This window comes from Musca autumnalis, unplaced genomic scaffold (genome assembly GCF_047663935.1).
Source record: "Musca autumnalis isolate F117 unplaced genomic scaffold, ASM4766393v1 scaffold_4, whole genome shotgun sequence".
Lineage (NCBI taxonomy): Eukaryota > Metazoa > Arthropoda > Insecta > Diptera > Muscidae > Musca > Musca autumnalis.
The window spans coordinates 248,603,797-248,618,455 of NW_027411977.1; the positions used below are offsets into that span (position 1 = coordinate 248,603,797).

At 40.1% G+C, this 14,659-nt stretch overlaps 1 protein-coding gene across 4 annotated transcripts in view; it reads right to left on the minus strand.

Moving 5' to 3' along the window:
- The window catches only part of LOC141403624 (guanylate cyclase 32E), a 96,082-nt gene that overhangs the window by 10,174 nt on the left and 71,249 nt on the right, over nt 1–14,659 (minus strand). For all 4 annotated transcript variants that reach the window (XM_073986343.1, XM_073986340.1, XM_073986341.1 and 1 more), the window contains exons 7-12: nt 14,077–14,327; nt 7,398–7,469; nt 6,909–7,054; nt 6,607–6,754; nt 6,172–6,262; nt 5,920–6,107 (exon numbers count right to left, since the gene is read on the minus strand). In XM_073986343.1, the coding sequence (XP_073842444.1) occupies nt 5,920–6,107; nt 6,172–6,262; nt 6,607–6,754; nt 6,909–7,054; nt 7,398–7,469; nt 14,077–14,327 (896 nt within the window). The remainder of the gene's footprint in view (nt 1–5,919; nt 6,108–6,171; nt 6,263–6,606; nt 6,755–6,908; nt 7,055–7,397; nt 7,470–14,076; nt 14,328–14,659) is intronic.

Consider the following 14,659-nt stretch of genomic DNA (forward strand, 5'->3'; position numbering starts at 1 on the left):
AGGAACACATTTTCGAGTTTCCTCCAAGTTCGGCCCAGCTTTTCTTACTTACTTACTTAGCTAGACCTCTACAGAACATTTGTTCCATAAGCTGAACTAAGAACATATCTCCATATTTTTGTTGCTATATTTTGCCAGTTGTTGACTTCATCTAAGCCTAGGCTTTCCATTTCCGCGTGTACCGCCATGGTGCCAATATTTATGCATATTCTTAGTGGAGTCATCAAGATATGGCCTAGCCAACACAATCGTTGCATAGCGATACTGATGAGATGAGATTTAATAACTTTGTCTATATGACTGTGATCAAAAAATCTCCCGTCAAAAGAGTGTAAATATTGTATCATGTTTTGACACGGTCCCCTTAATGATTTACCCCGCAATATTAGGTATTTCGTCTGGTATAGACAGAAGACCTTCAAAAGCTCTTCTATGGACAGAAGACCTAAAAAAGATCTTATATGGACAGAAGACCCTTAAAAGGTTTTCTACGAACAGAAGATTTTTAAAACGTCTTCTATGGACAGGAGACCTTCAATAGGTCTTCTATGGACAGAAGACCTTAAATAGGTCTTCTATGTACAGAATACCTGCAAAAGATCTTCTATGGACTGGAGACCTTCAAAAGGTCTTCTGTTTATGGACAGAAGACCTTCAAAAAGTCTTCTATGGGCAGAAGACCTACAAAAGATCTTATATGGACAGAAGACCTTCAAAAGGTCTTCTATGGACAGAAGACCTTCAAAAGGTCTTCTATGGACAGAAGACCTTCAAAAGGTCTTCTATGGACAGAAGACCTTCAAAAGGTCTTCTATGGAAGGAAGACCTTCAAAAGGTCTTCTACGAACAGAAGATTTTTAAAACGTCTTCTATGGACAGGAGACCTGCAATAGGTCTTCTATGGACAGAAGACCTTAAATAGGTCTTCTATGTACAGAAGACCTGCAAAAGATCTTCTATGGACAGGAGACCTTCAAAAGGTCTTCTATAAAGAGAAGACCTTCTATGGGTCTTCTATGGACAGAAGATCTTCAAAAAGTCTTCTATGGACAGAAGACCTACAAAAGATCTTCTAAGGACAGAAGACCTTCAAAAGGTCTTCTATGGACAGAAGACCTTCTATAGGTCTTCTATGGACAGAAGACCTTCAATAGGTCTTCTATGGACAGAAGACCTTCAAAAGGTCTTCTATGGAAAGAAGACCTACAAAAGATATTATATGGACAGAAGACCTTCAAAAGGTCTTCTATGGACAGAAGACCTTCTATAGGTCTTCTATGGACAGAAGACCTTCAATAGGTCTTCTATGGACAGAAGACCTTCAAAAGGTCTTCTATGGAAAGAAGACCTACAAAAGATATTATATGGACAGAAGACCTTCAAAAGGTCTTCTATGGACAGAAGACCTTCTATAGGTCTTCTATGGACAGAAGACCTTCAATAGGTCTTCTATGGACAGAAGACCTTCAAAAGGTCTTCTATGGAAAGAAGACCTACAAAAGATATTATATGGACAGAAGACCTTCAAAAGGTCTTCTATGGACAGAAGACCTTCTATAGGTCTTCTATGGACAGAAGACCTTCAATAGGTCTTCTATGGACAGAAGACCTTCAAAAGGTCTTCTATGGAAAGAAGACCTACAGAATATATTATATGGACAGAAGACCTTCAAAAGGTCTTCTACGGACAGAAGACCTTCTATAGGTCTTCTATTGGCAGAAGACCTTCAATAGGTCTTCTATGGACAGAAGACCTTCAGAAGGTCTTCTATGGAAAGAAGACCTACAAAAGATATTATATGGACAGAAGACCTTCAAAAGGTCTTCTATGGACAGAAGACCTTCTATAGGTCTCCTATGGACAGAAGACCTTCAATAGGTCTTCTATGGACAGAAGACCTTCAAAAGGTCTTCTATGGAAAGAAGACCTACAAAAGATATTATATGGACAGAAGACCTTCAAAAGGTCTTCTATGGACAGAAGACCTTCTATAGGTCTTCTATGGACAGAAGACCTTCAATAGGTCTTCTATGGACAGAAGACCTTCAAAAGGTCTTCTATGGAAAGAAGACCTACAAAAGATATTATATGGACAGAAGACCTTCAAAAGGTCTTCTATGGACAGAAGACCTTCTATAGGTCTTCTATGGACAGAAGACCTTCAATAGGTCTTCTATGGACAGAAGACCTTCAAAAGGTCTTCTATGGAAAGAAGACCTACAAAAGATATTATATGGACAGAAGACCTTCAAAAGGTCTTCTATGGACAGAAGACCTTCTATAGGTCTCCTATGGACAGAAGACCTTCAATAGGTCTTCTATGGACAGAAGACCTTCAAAAGGTCTTCTATGGAAAGAAGACCTACAAAAGATATTATATGGACAGAAGACCTTCAAAAGGTCTTCTATGGACAGAAGACCTTCTATAGGTCTTCTATGGACAGAAGACCTTCAATAGGTCTTCTATGGACAGAAGACCTTCAAAAGGTCTTCTATGGAAAGAAGACCTACAAAAGATATTATATGGACAGAAGACCTTCAAAAGGTCTTCTATGGACAGAAGACCTTCTATAGGTCTTCTATGGACAGAAGACCTTCAATAGGTCTTCTATGGACAGAAGACCTTCAAAAGGTCTTCTATGGAAAGAAGACCTACAAAAGATATTACATGGACAGAAGACCTTCAAAAGGTCTTCTATGGACAGAAGACCTTCTATAGGTCTTCTATGGACAGAAGACCTTCAATAGGTCTTCTATGGACAGAAGACCTTCAAAAGGTCTTCTATGGAAAGAAGACCTACAAAAGATATTATATGGACAGAAGACCTTCAAAAGGTCTTCTATGGACAGAAGACCTTCTATAGGTCTTCTATGGACAGAAGACCTTCAAATGGTCTTCTATGGACAGAAGACCTACAAAAGATCTTATATGGACAGAAGACCTTCAAAAGGTCTTCTATGGACAGAAGACCTACAAAAGATCTTTGGACAGAAGACTATTAAAACGTCTTCTATGGACAGAAGACCTTCAATAGATCTTCTATGGACAGAAGACTATTAAAACGTCTTCTATGGACAGAAGACCTTCAAAAGGTCTTCTATGGACAGAAGACCTTCAAAAGGTCTTCTATGGACAGAAGACCTTCAAAAGGTCTTCTATGGACAGAAGACCTTCAAAAGGTCTTCTATGGACAGAAGACCTTCAAAAGGTCTTCAATAGAGAGAAGACTTTCAAAAGGTCTTCTATGGACAGAAGACCCTCAAAAGGTCTTCTACGGACAGAAGACTTTTAAAAGGTCTTATATGGACAGAAGACCATTTAAAGGTCTTCTATGGACAGAAGACCTTCAAAAGGTCTTCAATAGAGAGAAGACTTTCAAAAGGTCTTCTATGGATAACAGACCCTCAAAAGGTCTTCTACGGACAGAAGACTTTTAAAAGGTCTTCTATGGACAGAAGACCTACAAAAGATCTTATATGGACAGAAGACCTTCAATAGGTCTTCTACGGACAGAAGACTTTTAAAAGGTCTTCTATGGACAGAAGACCTTCAAAAGGTCTTCTATGGACAGAAGACCTTCAAAGGTCTTCTATGGATAGAAGACCTTCAAAAGGTCTACTACGGACAGAAGACTTTTAAAAGGTCTTCTATGGACAGGAGACCTTCAAAAGGTCTTCTATGGACAGAAGACCTTTAAAAGGTCTTCTATGGACAGAAGTCCTTTAAAAGGTCTTCTACGGACAGAAGACTATTAAAAGGTCTTCTGTGGACAGAAGACAATCAAAAGGTCTTCTGTGGACAGAAGACCTTCAAAAGGTCTTCTATGGACAGAAGACCTTCAAAAGGTCTTCAATAGAGAGAAGACTTTCAAAAGGTCTTCTATGGACAGAAGACCCTCAAAAGGTCTTCTACGGACAGAAGACTTTTAAAAGGTCTTATATGGACAGAAGACCATTTAAAGGTCTTCTATGGACAGAAGACCTTCAAAAGGTCTTCAATAGAGAGAAGACTTTCAAAAGGTCTTCTATGGATAGCAGACCCTCAAAAGGTTTTCTACGGACAGAAGACTTTTAAAAGGTCTTCTATGGACAGAAGACCTTCAAAAGGTCTTCTATGGACGGGAGACCTTCAAAAGGTCTTTAATAGACAGAAGACTTTCAAAAGGTCTTCTATGGATAGAAGACCCTCCAAAGGTTCTCTACGGACAGAAGACTTTTAAAAGGTCTTCTATGGACAGAAGACCTTCAAAAGGTCTTCTATGGACAGAATACAGAAGTCTGGTATGGACAGATGACCTTCAAAAGATCTTCTATGGACAGAAGACCTACAAAATGTCTTCTATGGATAGAAGACCTTCAAAAGGTCTTCTATGGGTAGAAGACCATCAAAAGGTCTTCTACGGACAGAAGACCTTCAAAAGGTCTTCAATAGACGGAAGACCTTCAAAAGGTCTTCTATGGACAGAAGATCTTCTACGGACAGAAGACTTTTAAAAGGTCTTCTATGGACAGAAGACCTTCAATAGGTCTTCTATGAACAGAAGACCTTCAAAAGGTCTATGGACAAAAGACCTTCAATAGGTCTTCTATGGACAGAAGACCTTCAATAGGTCTTCTATGTACAGAAGACCTGCAAAATATCTTCTATGGACAGGAGACCCTTTAAAGGTCTTCTATGGACAGAAGATCTTTAAAAGGTCTTCTATGGATAGAAGACCTTCAAAAGGTCTTCTATAGATGGAAGACTTTCTATAGACAGAAGACCCTCAAAAAGTCTTCTACAGGCAGTAGACATTCGCAAGGTCTTCTACAGAAGGAAGATCTCGAAAATTTCTTCTGGACTTCTATATACCTTCAGAAGGTCTTCTATGGAAAGAATACCCTCAAAAGGTCTTCTGTCTTCTACAGGCAGTAGACATTCGCAAGGTCTTCTACAGAAGGAAGATCTCGAAAATTTCTTCTGGACTTCTATATACCTTCAGAAGGTCTTCTATGGAAAGAATACCCTCAAAAGGTCTTCTGTGGACAGAAGACCTTCAAAAAGTATTCTATAGACAGAAGACCTTCAAAAGGTCTTCTATAGGCAAAAGACCTTCAAAAGGTCTTCTATAGGCAAAAGATCTTCAAAAGGTCTTCTATAGGCAAAAGTCTTTCAAAAGGTCTTCTATAGACAGAAGACCTTCAAAAAGTCTTATACAGGCAGTAGGCATTCAAAAGGTCATCTACAGAAAGAAGACCTCGAAAATTTCTTCTGGGCTTCTATATACCTTCAGAAGGTCTTCTACAGACAAAAAACGATAAAAGGTCTTCTATGTAGCAAGACCTACAAAAGATGTTCTGGAGACAAGATAACTTCACAAGGTATTCTATAGACAGAGGGCCCTTACAAGGTCTTCTTTAGACAGAAAATGCCGTGTACTTCATAATGTCCATAATACGGTGGCCGAACAGCTTTCGTAACGCCGGCCTTCCGAATTTCACCAATCAAACCGCCTCCCCAGTTGAGCTCTTTCAACGGAAATTGCGTTAGATCGGTCACATGAACTAGTGACTAACTGAAAACATTGATCGACAAGCACTTCCTTGAAATCCTCAGGGAAAAGACCGGCATGTTTGTACACTAGCTAATACGTGAAGAAGGTCGATAGATGCAGAATTACAAGCAGCAGACTATCCATGGATGGACGTCAGCCGAATATCGTGCAACAGAGTTCCTTATAAAAGGATGGTAGAGACCCTATGTTTTCCAGGGACTTAAGGATAACAGAAGAAGCTGTCACATGGTAATTTTATATAAAACTCATTTCAAAATGGATTGTGCGGAAGGTTTATTATGTAAAATTTTTTTCTAATCTTAAATAAAAAAACTCTCAAAATATGATACAAGGAGGTTATAAAAAGTCTAGTGTAATATTTACCCTTGTTTGCTTTTGTGCATTTGATTCCTTTTCATTTTCATGCATTTGCACCTCACGGAAATCTATTTTCCACAACAAGCTGTCCAGTTCTTGTTCATAACGCCAATTGCGATAGAGAACCAATGAGACAATGCCCAATAGAAGCAAAGCTCCACCTGCAATGCCAGCTGATATTTCACCAGTGTAACCTAAAGAACAAAGAACAAAATTATTCAAGTTCTCCTTTAAAGCCTTCCAGATGGAATCACTTACTTATGCATTTTTCATTAGCAAAACCACATTTGGGTTCTGCTGCTGGACGTCCAGCGCCCACCCATTCTATTTTGCCATATAAATTGAGATCCTATGGGAAAAAGACAACAATCAACATTGATGTTTATAGATTTTAACCGAAAAACTTATGTAAATGTTTAAAAAGAAACCATAAATATTAATAATGTGCTATGCTTACCTGCCAATAGCTCTTTTTATGTTTATTTTTATGATAAGTTTTATGAATGCATAAATTACAATTAAATAGAGATGAAGAAAATAATGTGTAGAAACAAATAGAATAGAGAAAACATGGTGTAACAATAAAGAACATTAAGCAGTGTTTATTTTACAGCCAATGGGGGTAGATATAGACATAAAATTTTTTAGGTTTGAATTTTTTGAAAAATTGCAATGAAAATATCTCCTACTTACAGGCAATTTATCACTTTGTGTCTGACTAAAGGTACCCACAGGTATCAGACCAGGAACTGTTTTATTTTTATGATTTCGTGCCAAACCACGCGCTAATACTGTATAGTTGCCAGCAGCATCACCATTTTCATCGATATAGACGTGATAACTGAAATATGAAAAGTTTTTGAAAAAAAACTTCTTCAATATGATGTTATAATCTTCATTTATACGTATAAAATACTGAAATCAATGAAAATCTAAATCCAAAATTCAATATGAACGGTTAATACACAAGTTTCCCACATTCAGTATTTACCTACCCCATTGCACTGCGATATTTGGATCCTTTAATAGCTTCTATAATAGCTGTACCATTCCTTGGCCTGCCACCCTGGTGTAATACTTTAATCAGAGCCTTTGTATACAAGTGTACAGCATCGTAAAGATATGCCGCCTCAGCACTTATCTGTGACAACAAAAAGAGATTCCTGATTAAAATTAAATTCCAACGAAGCACAAAATAAGCGTGAATCAATAAAAACAACACACATGCAGCAATGACAGGAGCCGAAAACCATCGAAGTGTACTTGATGTTGTTGCCTTTTATAAAGCCATTAAAATTACGTTTATGGTCCATTTTAAATACTTAACATTCAAACAACAGAGCCGCCCTTTGTCATGTGCCAACCAACCATTCCAACAAAAAGTTTCCAAAAATAATGACTAAATTTGCGTAAAAAAGTTTAACTTCTCCTTGCTGCCGACATGCGTGTGGATGTCATTTTTATGAGCAAAATTGCCTACTAACCTGTCTGGTGCCTCCAAACAAACCCAATGGATTGGGAAAATTAAACGGTGGTAGTTCCATATATTTGTTAACCTAGAACGAAGTAAACAATTATGAAAGTGTGAATGGATGGAGAGATGATGTTTACACAAATTACTTTTTAAATAATGATTAATGATTTTGAAATTGGCCAACTAGATAGCTGGAAAAGCAAGTGAACAAAACAAAACACGAAAAAACATCCAGTGAAAGGATGTTGTCATTTGAAAACATTGATATCCTTTTGACAGGCATTGGCGATAATGGAAAATTAATTACTCTGCATCATATCGCCTGTTCGTTATCCGTACGGATGTTTTGGTATCAATTCTAAAGGGAAATGTAATTTTAACAAAATTTTAATGGAGACAATGTCGCTAGATTCTTGTTTTTGGAATAGCTGCCGCTGAAGAAAAAATAATATGCTACAGTGAACAGTCGTTACAGAGAGACCATTTTGAATGAGCATGTAATACCACACAAACGTTTTCTGCACAGCTCAAACCTATAAAAGTCTTCCATAAAGAGAAGGAACAATGGAAAGAATACCTTTAAAGGTCTTCTATGCAGAGCTCGGATTTGCTCGATTTTACTAGCGTGGGAGTACGATTTTTACAAGAAGTTTACTCCCCACTCTTTTATTTTATATGGCAGCGCCCGTGAGTTCTCATTGTTGAAAAATAAGAGTTGAAATCCAGATGTTCGAAATAGAGTAAAAAACATGGCACGAATTGTCAAATTTTGTAGATCGATTTACTCGCCTAAGCGCAAATGTAGAGCGCTGATTTTTAATATAAGGAATTTTTTACTAAATATGAAACGCGTCTACGAAAAATTAGGTCTGTATGTCATCTGGGAGCAGAGCTATGGATGCCTAAATTATAACGAATATAGACGAACGAACAAAAATTATTTACAAAAACTGGGGGTTAAACCTAAGAGAGAATTCGAGTGAAAATATGTTTTTGTCGATTTGTGTGTTCGTCTGTGTGTAGTAGTAGCAACCGGTTTTCTTGTTTCGTTTGCAGCTGTGGATTGAGAAAATGCCCACAATTAAAAATAGAACAACAAAAATTAAAAGAATAATCGCTAAGTGTAGAATTTGCTCGATTCCGAGGGTATTTTACTCCAACTCGAAAACGAGCAACGCATATTCGATCTTATTCGAGTGGCATGGAAAAATAGATTAAACTAGATTTTTTCTACTCGCAGGTGTACTCCCTCACGAATTCGAGGGAGTTTCACTCTGTAATCGAGCATTTCGGAGCTCTGCTTTCTTACAAAGACAAAATACCTTATAAAAATCTTCTATTGACTCAAAGGTCTTCTATAGACAGAAGACTTTCAATGGTCTTCTCTAGAAGAATACTTCCAAAGGCCTTCAATAGACGGCAGACCTCCTATATGTGCTCTATCAGCCGATGACCATCTAAAAATCCTCCATAGTCCAAAGGTCCTCTGTAGACAGAATAGTCTTCAAAGGTATATAAAAGGCAGAAAACCTTAAAAGGTCTGGCCGACTACGATCTAAAAGTCGTTTATAGTCCGACCTTCAAAGACCTTCAAAACAAGCCTTCTATTGACAGACAGAAGACATTAAAAGGTCTTCTATAGAAATAAGACCTCCAAAGGCCTTCAATAGACAGAATACCTTTTATGTGTGTTATATTGACCGTCGTCCATCTGAAAGTTATCTATAGTCCGAAGGTCTCCTATATACTCCTAAGGCTGTCTTTAGACAGACGACCTTCAAAGTCCTCTATAGGTAGAATACCTTCAAATATCTTCTGTAGACAAAAGAACCTTAAAATGTCTTCTATAGACAAAAGAACTGTCAAAGGTCGTGGAGAGCTCTGAGAATGTCTATATCCTAATTTGACGATACGATACGCCCCCAATAAATACAATGCCACATTCACCTAAGTAACAGAACGAAAAAGTCATGGGTTTAGACTTTAAGTTGTTGTTGTTGTAGCAGGTTCCACAAGTACATGTACATCTTTATTTTATTGCTCTGCCACCAGCTCCAAGTTCAGAAAGGACGCCACCTGAATAGGATTAGTCCAAAGAGAGAGAGAGAGAGAGAGGAGTTAAGTCAGTCGGGTTGGCTGGGCAGGTCAACAGGTGCTGCGTAGTATGCGGACCGGTGCTACATGCCGGGCAGATATTCCGCGAGCCATCAATCCTGACCCACTCTCGTTTGTCTTGGCAGCTGTTGTTCTTCCGCTGCCACGGGTGGTGGATGAACTTCGAGGACGATATTCACACTGTAGGCTGCCAGAGCCTCTGCGACCGCATCAGTATGAATGTCTCTTAAACCTGCCTGGTATGCACGTTGATCTAGAGGTTCTCTTTTATATCTTTGGACCTCTCTCTCTCTCTAGATCTCTATAATCCTCCCTAACTCGCCTGGGGGGTTCAGGCATATCCACCAGATGGTGATTTGGGTGGTCTTGCCTAGAGCATCCAAGCAAGTACTGCATCGTCAACATCCTGTTGTGACGACGCACAGGAAGGATCTTTGTCTCCTCATGTAAATGGTCCACTGCAGACATGAGGTGACACCCTGTGGCTGTTCTCAGGGCAGCATTCTGACAGATTTGTAGTTTATCCCATTGCGTATCACTTGCGTTAGCAAACCACACTGGCGCCGCATAGCTTACCACAGACCGACCTATCGCTTTGTATGTGGTTAACAAGGTTTCATTATCTGCACCCAAGTGCTGCCGGCTAGGGACTTGAGGAACTTGTTCCTGTTTCTCAGCTTATCGCAGATAACTGTAGTATGCTGGGACGACTTATACATGCTATCGAATGTGACCCCTAGGACCTTGGGGTAGTTTGTGGTCGGAATAATTGCACCGTCGACCTGCACATTCAGTGGGAGCTTCATTTGCGCCATCCATGTGGTGAACAGTGTGGCTGTTGTCTTAGTGGTGGATATATTCATATTCCTCGCGTGGAAAAACTCTACAAGATCAATGAGATAGGCATTTAGCCTGTCACAAACGTTACCGATATTGGGACCTGACGCCATGAGTGTACAATCATCCGCGTACGTAATTAACTCAATGCCATGGGGAGGGCGTGGAATTGCAGAGAGGTAGAGTTTAACCGTTCCGGAGATATCACCCCTCCTTGGGGAACTCCCTGCTTCACTATACGGGATTTGGATTTCCTGTCTCTGAATTCCACGTATGACTGGCGACCACACAAATAGTTGATGACGCAGCGTTTCAGACAAGGCCGGAGGGTAGTATTCTCGATACCCTCGAACAGCCTAGCATGGCTGACCGTATCAAACGCATTGGTCAGATCCAATGCTACCATCACTGTTCTGTGACATGGTTTGTCCTGGTTGAGTCCCCGTCCAATATATGTGGAAATGGCGTGCAGTGCTGTTATGGTACTGTGCTGCTTCCGAAACCCGTGTTGATGATCTGCAACTGGATAAAACGTTCTGATACTGGGGAGGAGTAATGCCTCGTGTATCTTTGCTACTGGTGATAGAAGTTAAATCGGCCTGTACGACTCACCTTTACTGGCATCTTTGTCAGGTTTCAGCAGCGGGACCACCCTGCCCATCTTCCAGGCATCGGGAACAATTAGGGTGGCTAGCGATAAGTTGAGGACCTTACTTAAATACTCGACTCCTGGGTCATCTAGCTGTTTTAACATCACCGTAGAAATTCCGTCAGGTCCAAGCGCTTTGGATGACTTTGCGCCTCGGATAACATCTGCAACATCATCCATCGTAAATTGTGGCGGTTCTTCCTCGGCTGGTCGCTATCGGGGTGCTCGATAAATTGTCGGCAGAAATAGGCAGCGCACCTCTTCGGATCTGTCACAGCCACGCCGTTAAACGTGACAGATGTCCGATCGTCTCTCCTACCAGGGTTCGATAGCGCCTTAACCGTTGTCCACAATTTATTACAGCCGGCTCCAATGTTGCAGCACTTCAGATGTTCTAGCCACTTTTTCCGCTTGTGTTCACTGACTAATCTATTGACTTCCATTGTCAGTTCCCTGACTCTGGGGTCGTTAGGGTTCGTGCGGCGAAGCTCATAACGCTCATTAGCTAATCCCGTCGCCTCTGCTGGGAAATTGGGTCTTATTTCAGGTATTCGACCAGCAGGGATAAAGCGAGCGGCTGCAGCAGTGATGATGTCTCGGAACTTCCTCTCTGCTACCCGAACATCAGAGGGACTGGGCAGTTCTCTGAAGCGTTGATTAGTGAACTCTCTGAAACCTTGCCAATCCGCTTTTCCATGGTTAATGAAAGTGCGGCGTTCAGAGGTTATGAAGTCTGATGGTCTGTTTATGGAGATGAGGATTGGGAGATGGTCCGATCCAAGGGAAATGACGGGTTGCCATGTCACGTCATTCGTCAGACCGGGTGACACGATGGATATGTCAGGTGAACTGTGGCAGTCTCCTCAAATCCTTGTGGGTGCGTCCTCGTTCGCAATGCAGAATGTGGAGCTATCTATTTGCTCAGCCAGATCTGTACCTCTCTGGTCATTACCTAGAGCTGAATGCCATAACTCGTGATGTGCATTGAAATCCCCTAGGACCAGCCGGTTATCACCTCGCAACAGAGATCTGATGTTAGGCAAATAACGCGGAACACAGCTATTGACCAGCGGAACACAGCTATTGACTGCAAGAATGTTACATCCTCAGGAACTGGGACAGCAATACGCGGTGTTAATGACTGCTGCTGATACTGCTGTCTGGGAGATTGCGGGGGAGTTTCATAATCCGATGATGTTGATGATGAAGACTAATTGGGGTTCATATTGGCGCAGCACGAGGCAACATAAACCCTGTCGTAATACTCCCTTAGGTAGGTCAGGCCTGAACAGTTCCTAAAATGCACCCATCCTTGGCACCCGTCGCATCTCATTGACACCGACCTATGGTGGATGAGACGTTGACAAACGGTGCAGAACCATGGCCCGGGGTTACGTTCAATTCCGGCACGGACCAAAAGAATCCGGAGCAGGCATTCCAGGACATGCCGCTCCCAAGATAAAAATAAAGACGAACACGAACAAGTACTTGCTGAGGTGACGGCCCCTGGCCGAGAAGACGGTTCCTCGGGTCAATCCGGTACATTGAACCGGCCGTCGTGGGATTGTTGTCCTTTGAGTTGTCCTTTGGGCTGAACTAGAACAAGCCGGGCAACCGAACAGTCGTAGTGGCTCTTGAACTATTGAAGGCCTTCGATACTGTTAACCATCTAAAAATCTAAAAATCGTAGTCGACTTTTGTCTGGAGGGAAATCGCATAATCGATTATCTTGTGAACGATTTTCGAGTTTGCTCATATATTGTGGACTTGCCGGTTTTACACTTTTGGCGGTTTTACAATTTCGAAAGAAAACTCGAAAATCAGCGAATATTCGATTATAATCGGGTTTAGGCTTTAGTTTATATATACTACTCTATGAGAAATCGAAGATGGACATGAGTGGTTTCTGAATAATTTGCGGTACTTGTTCGGTTGTCTTTTCAGGACAGGCAAAAATACATATGAAGGTACTAAAAGCTACCTGGGCAGAGATACGGCTCATACAGGAAGCTTGTACTATAATGCAGTATCATAGCCCAAATAGTGTTTTAGATGTATTTGTTTAAATTCGGATAGCCGTCTACTGCTACATCTTTCCACCTCACCCTTCCTGCGTACTTCACTGTCACACATAGCTTGGAACATTTTTGTCTATATAGGCCAGCCAAAATCAGTTATATAGTCTTTAAAAGTATGGCAAGTATTGATCTCTTCTCTCGAGTCCGATCTATGTTTATGGTCTAGTGCAGATTTTCCAGGTCTAAAGACGCCTTCATACAGGCCAATTATCTCATTGACCATAGTACCTTAATTGCTACTTTTTATGCAATGGACAGGAACCGCTGGTGCACCATTAAAGTGTTTCATGCTTTTGAACAAAACCCAAGTTATAATATCCGCCCATCATCATGTCCCAAATCCTTGGAACAGATTACATCATTAGCCGTATATTGTAAACAGTAAAACGTTAATACATACCAACACAAAAAGTGTTAAAAGAAACGTTATGTATTTTCTTAGAATTTTAGTGGTTACTGGTCAGCTGTCAGCCAGTCCCATAAACATTTTAAACGAAAAAATGCCAAGACTTCAGGAATTTTCTTTAACTTTAACATGAATGTCTAAAAGACAGCCATCCATCCATCCATCAAACGCAACCGATTACTACCCTTAATAGCCAATCTTGATGCTGTGGCCTATAATAACACTTCAATGGTTGACCAGTGGCCACCCACTGAACTGTGGCCATAAGAATTAATTTTTACACTTTTAATGTGAAACAAAAACCAAAATTCCATTAAGTCTATCGCATATGCACGGCTTTATCAACAGCTAATCATCATCATTAACAGCAGCACCATCATTCGACACCACAGATTGCTCCATAAATATTCGATGAAGAATTAATGATAAAAATCGAGCAGATTATTTCCATTCGCTATAAAGTACCCTTCAAATATTATTATGAGTTGCTGTTGGCTTATTTAACAAGCCATTAAAGTTTATGAAAAAATAAATTTTTGGAAATGTTTTGTTTTGTTTCGCTTTTGCGGCTAATGGTCCGGAAATTTTGTTCACACTTACTTACCTCCTTGGCAAATTCGGAAAACTTTTTAGGTGCTGTTGGTAAAATGCCCAAATACGATTGAAAGGCGACTTCCGCTCGGGCATCAGTTTTCTCCAATAAAAGGCCGCGTAAATATTTATCTGGCTTGGAGGGATCATATTGTTCAATATCGACTCCCAGGACAAAGTACTCACCCTTGTCGAGAAGACCTTTATTGTGCAGAGCTACCATTAAGCCCACATGTTCGTAATAATGACCCAATACAAGATAAACTAATCAAGGCAAATAGACAAAGAAGAAAAAGGAATTGAATGAAATGAAATAAACGAAAAAAAATTATGATGAACATCAAGATTATGTAAGACAAAGAGACAGTGGCATGTAATTAACTGTAAACATCGTAAAAAATTAAAGAGAGTTCCGCACAAAGAGATTGAAACTAAAAGCATTGGACGATAATACCTCCATGGAATTTACAACTTTGAAACAGTAATAAAAACTTAGTCAATAGACATTAAGGATAATCTAATAGTTTTGTTTACCTTCATAGAAGATATGTTTTATTTCATCCTATTATATTAATTAGTGTAAGTGTTTTGAAAAA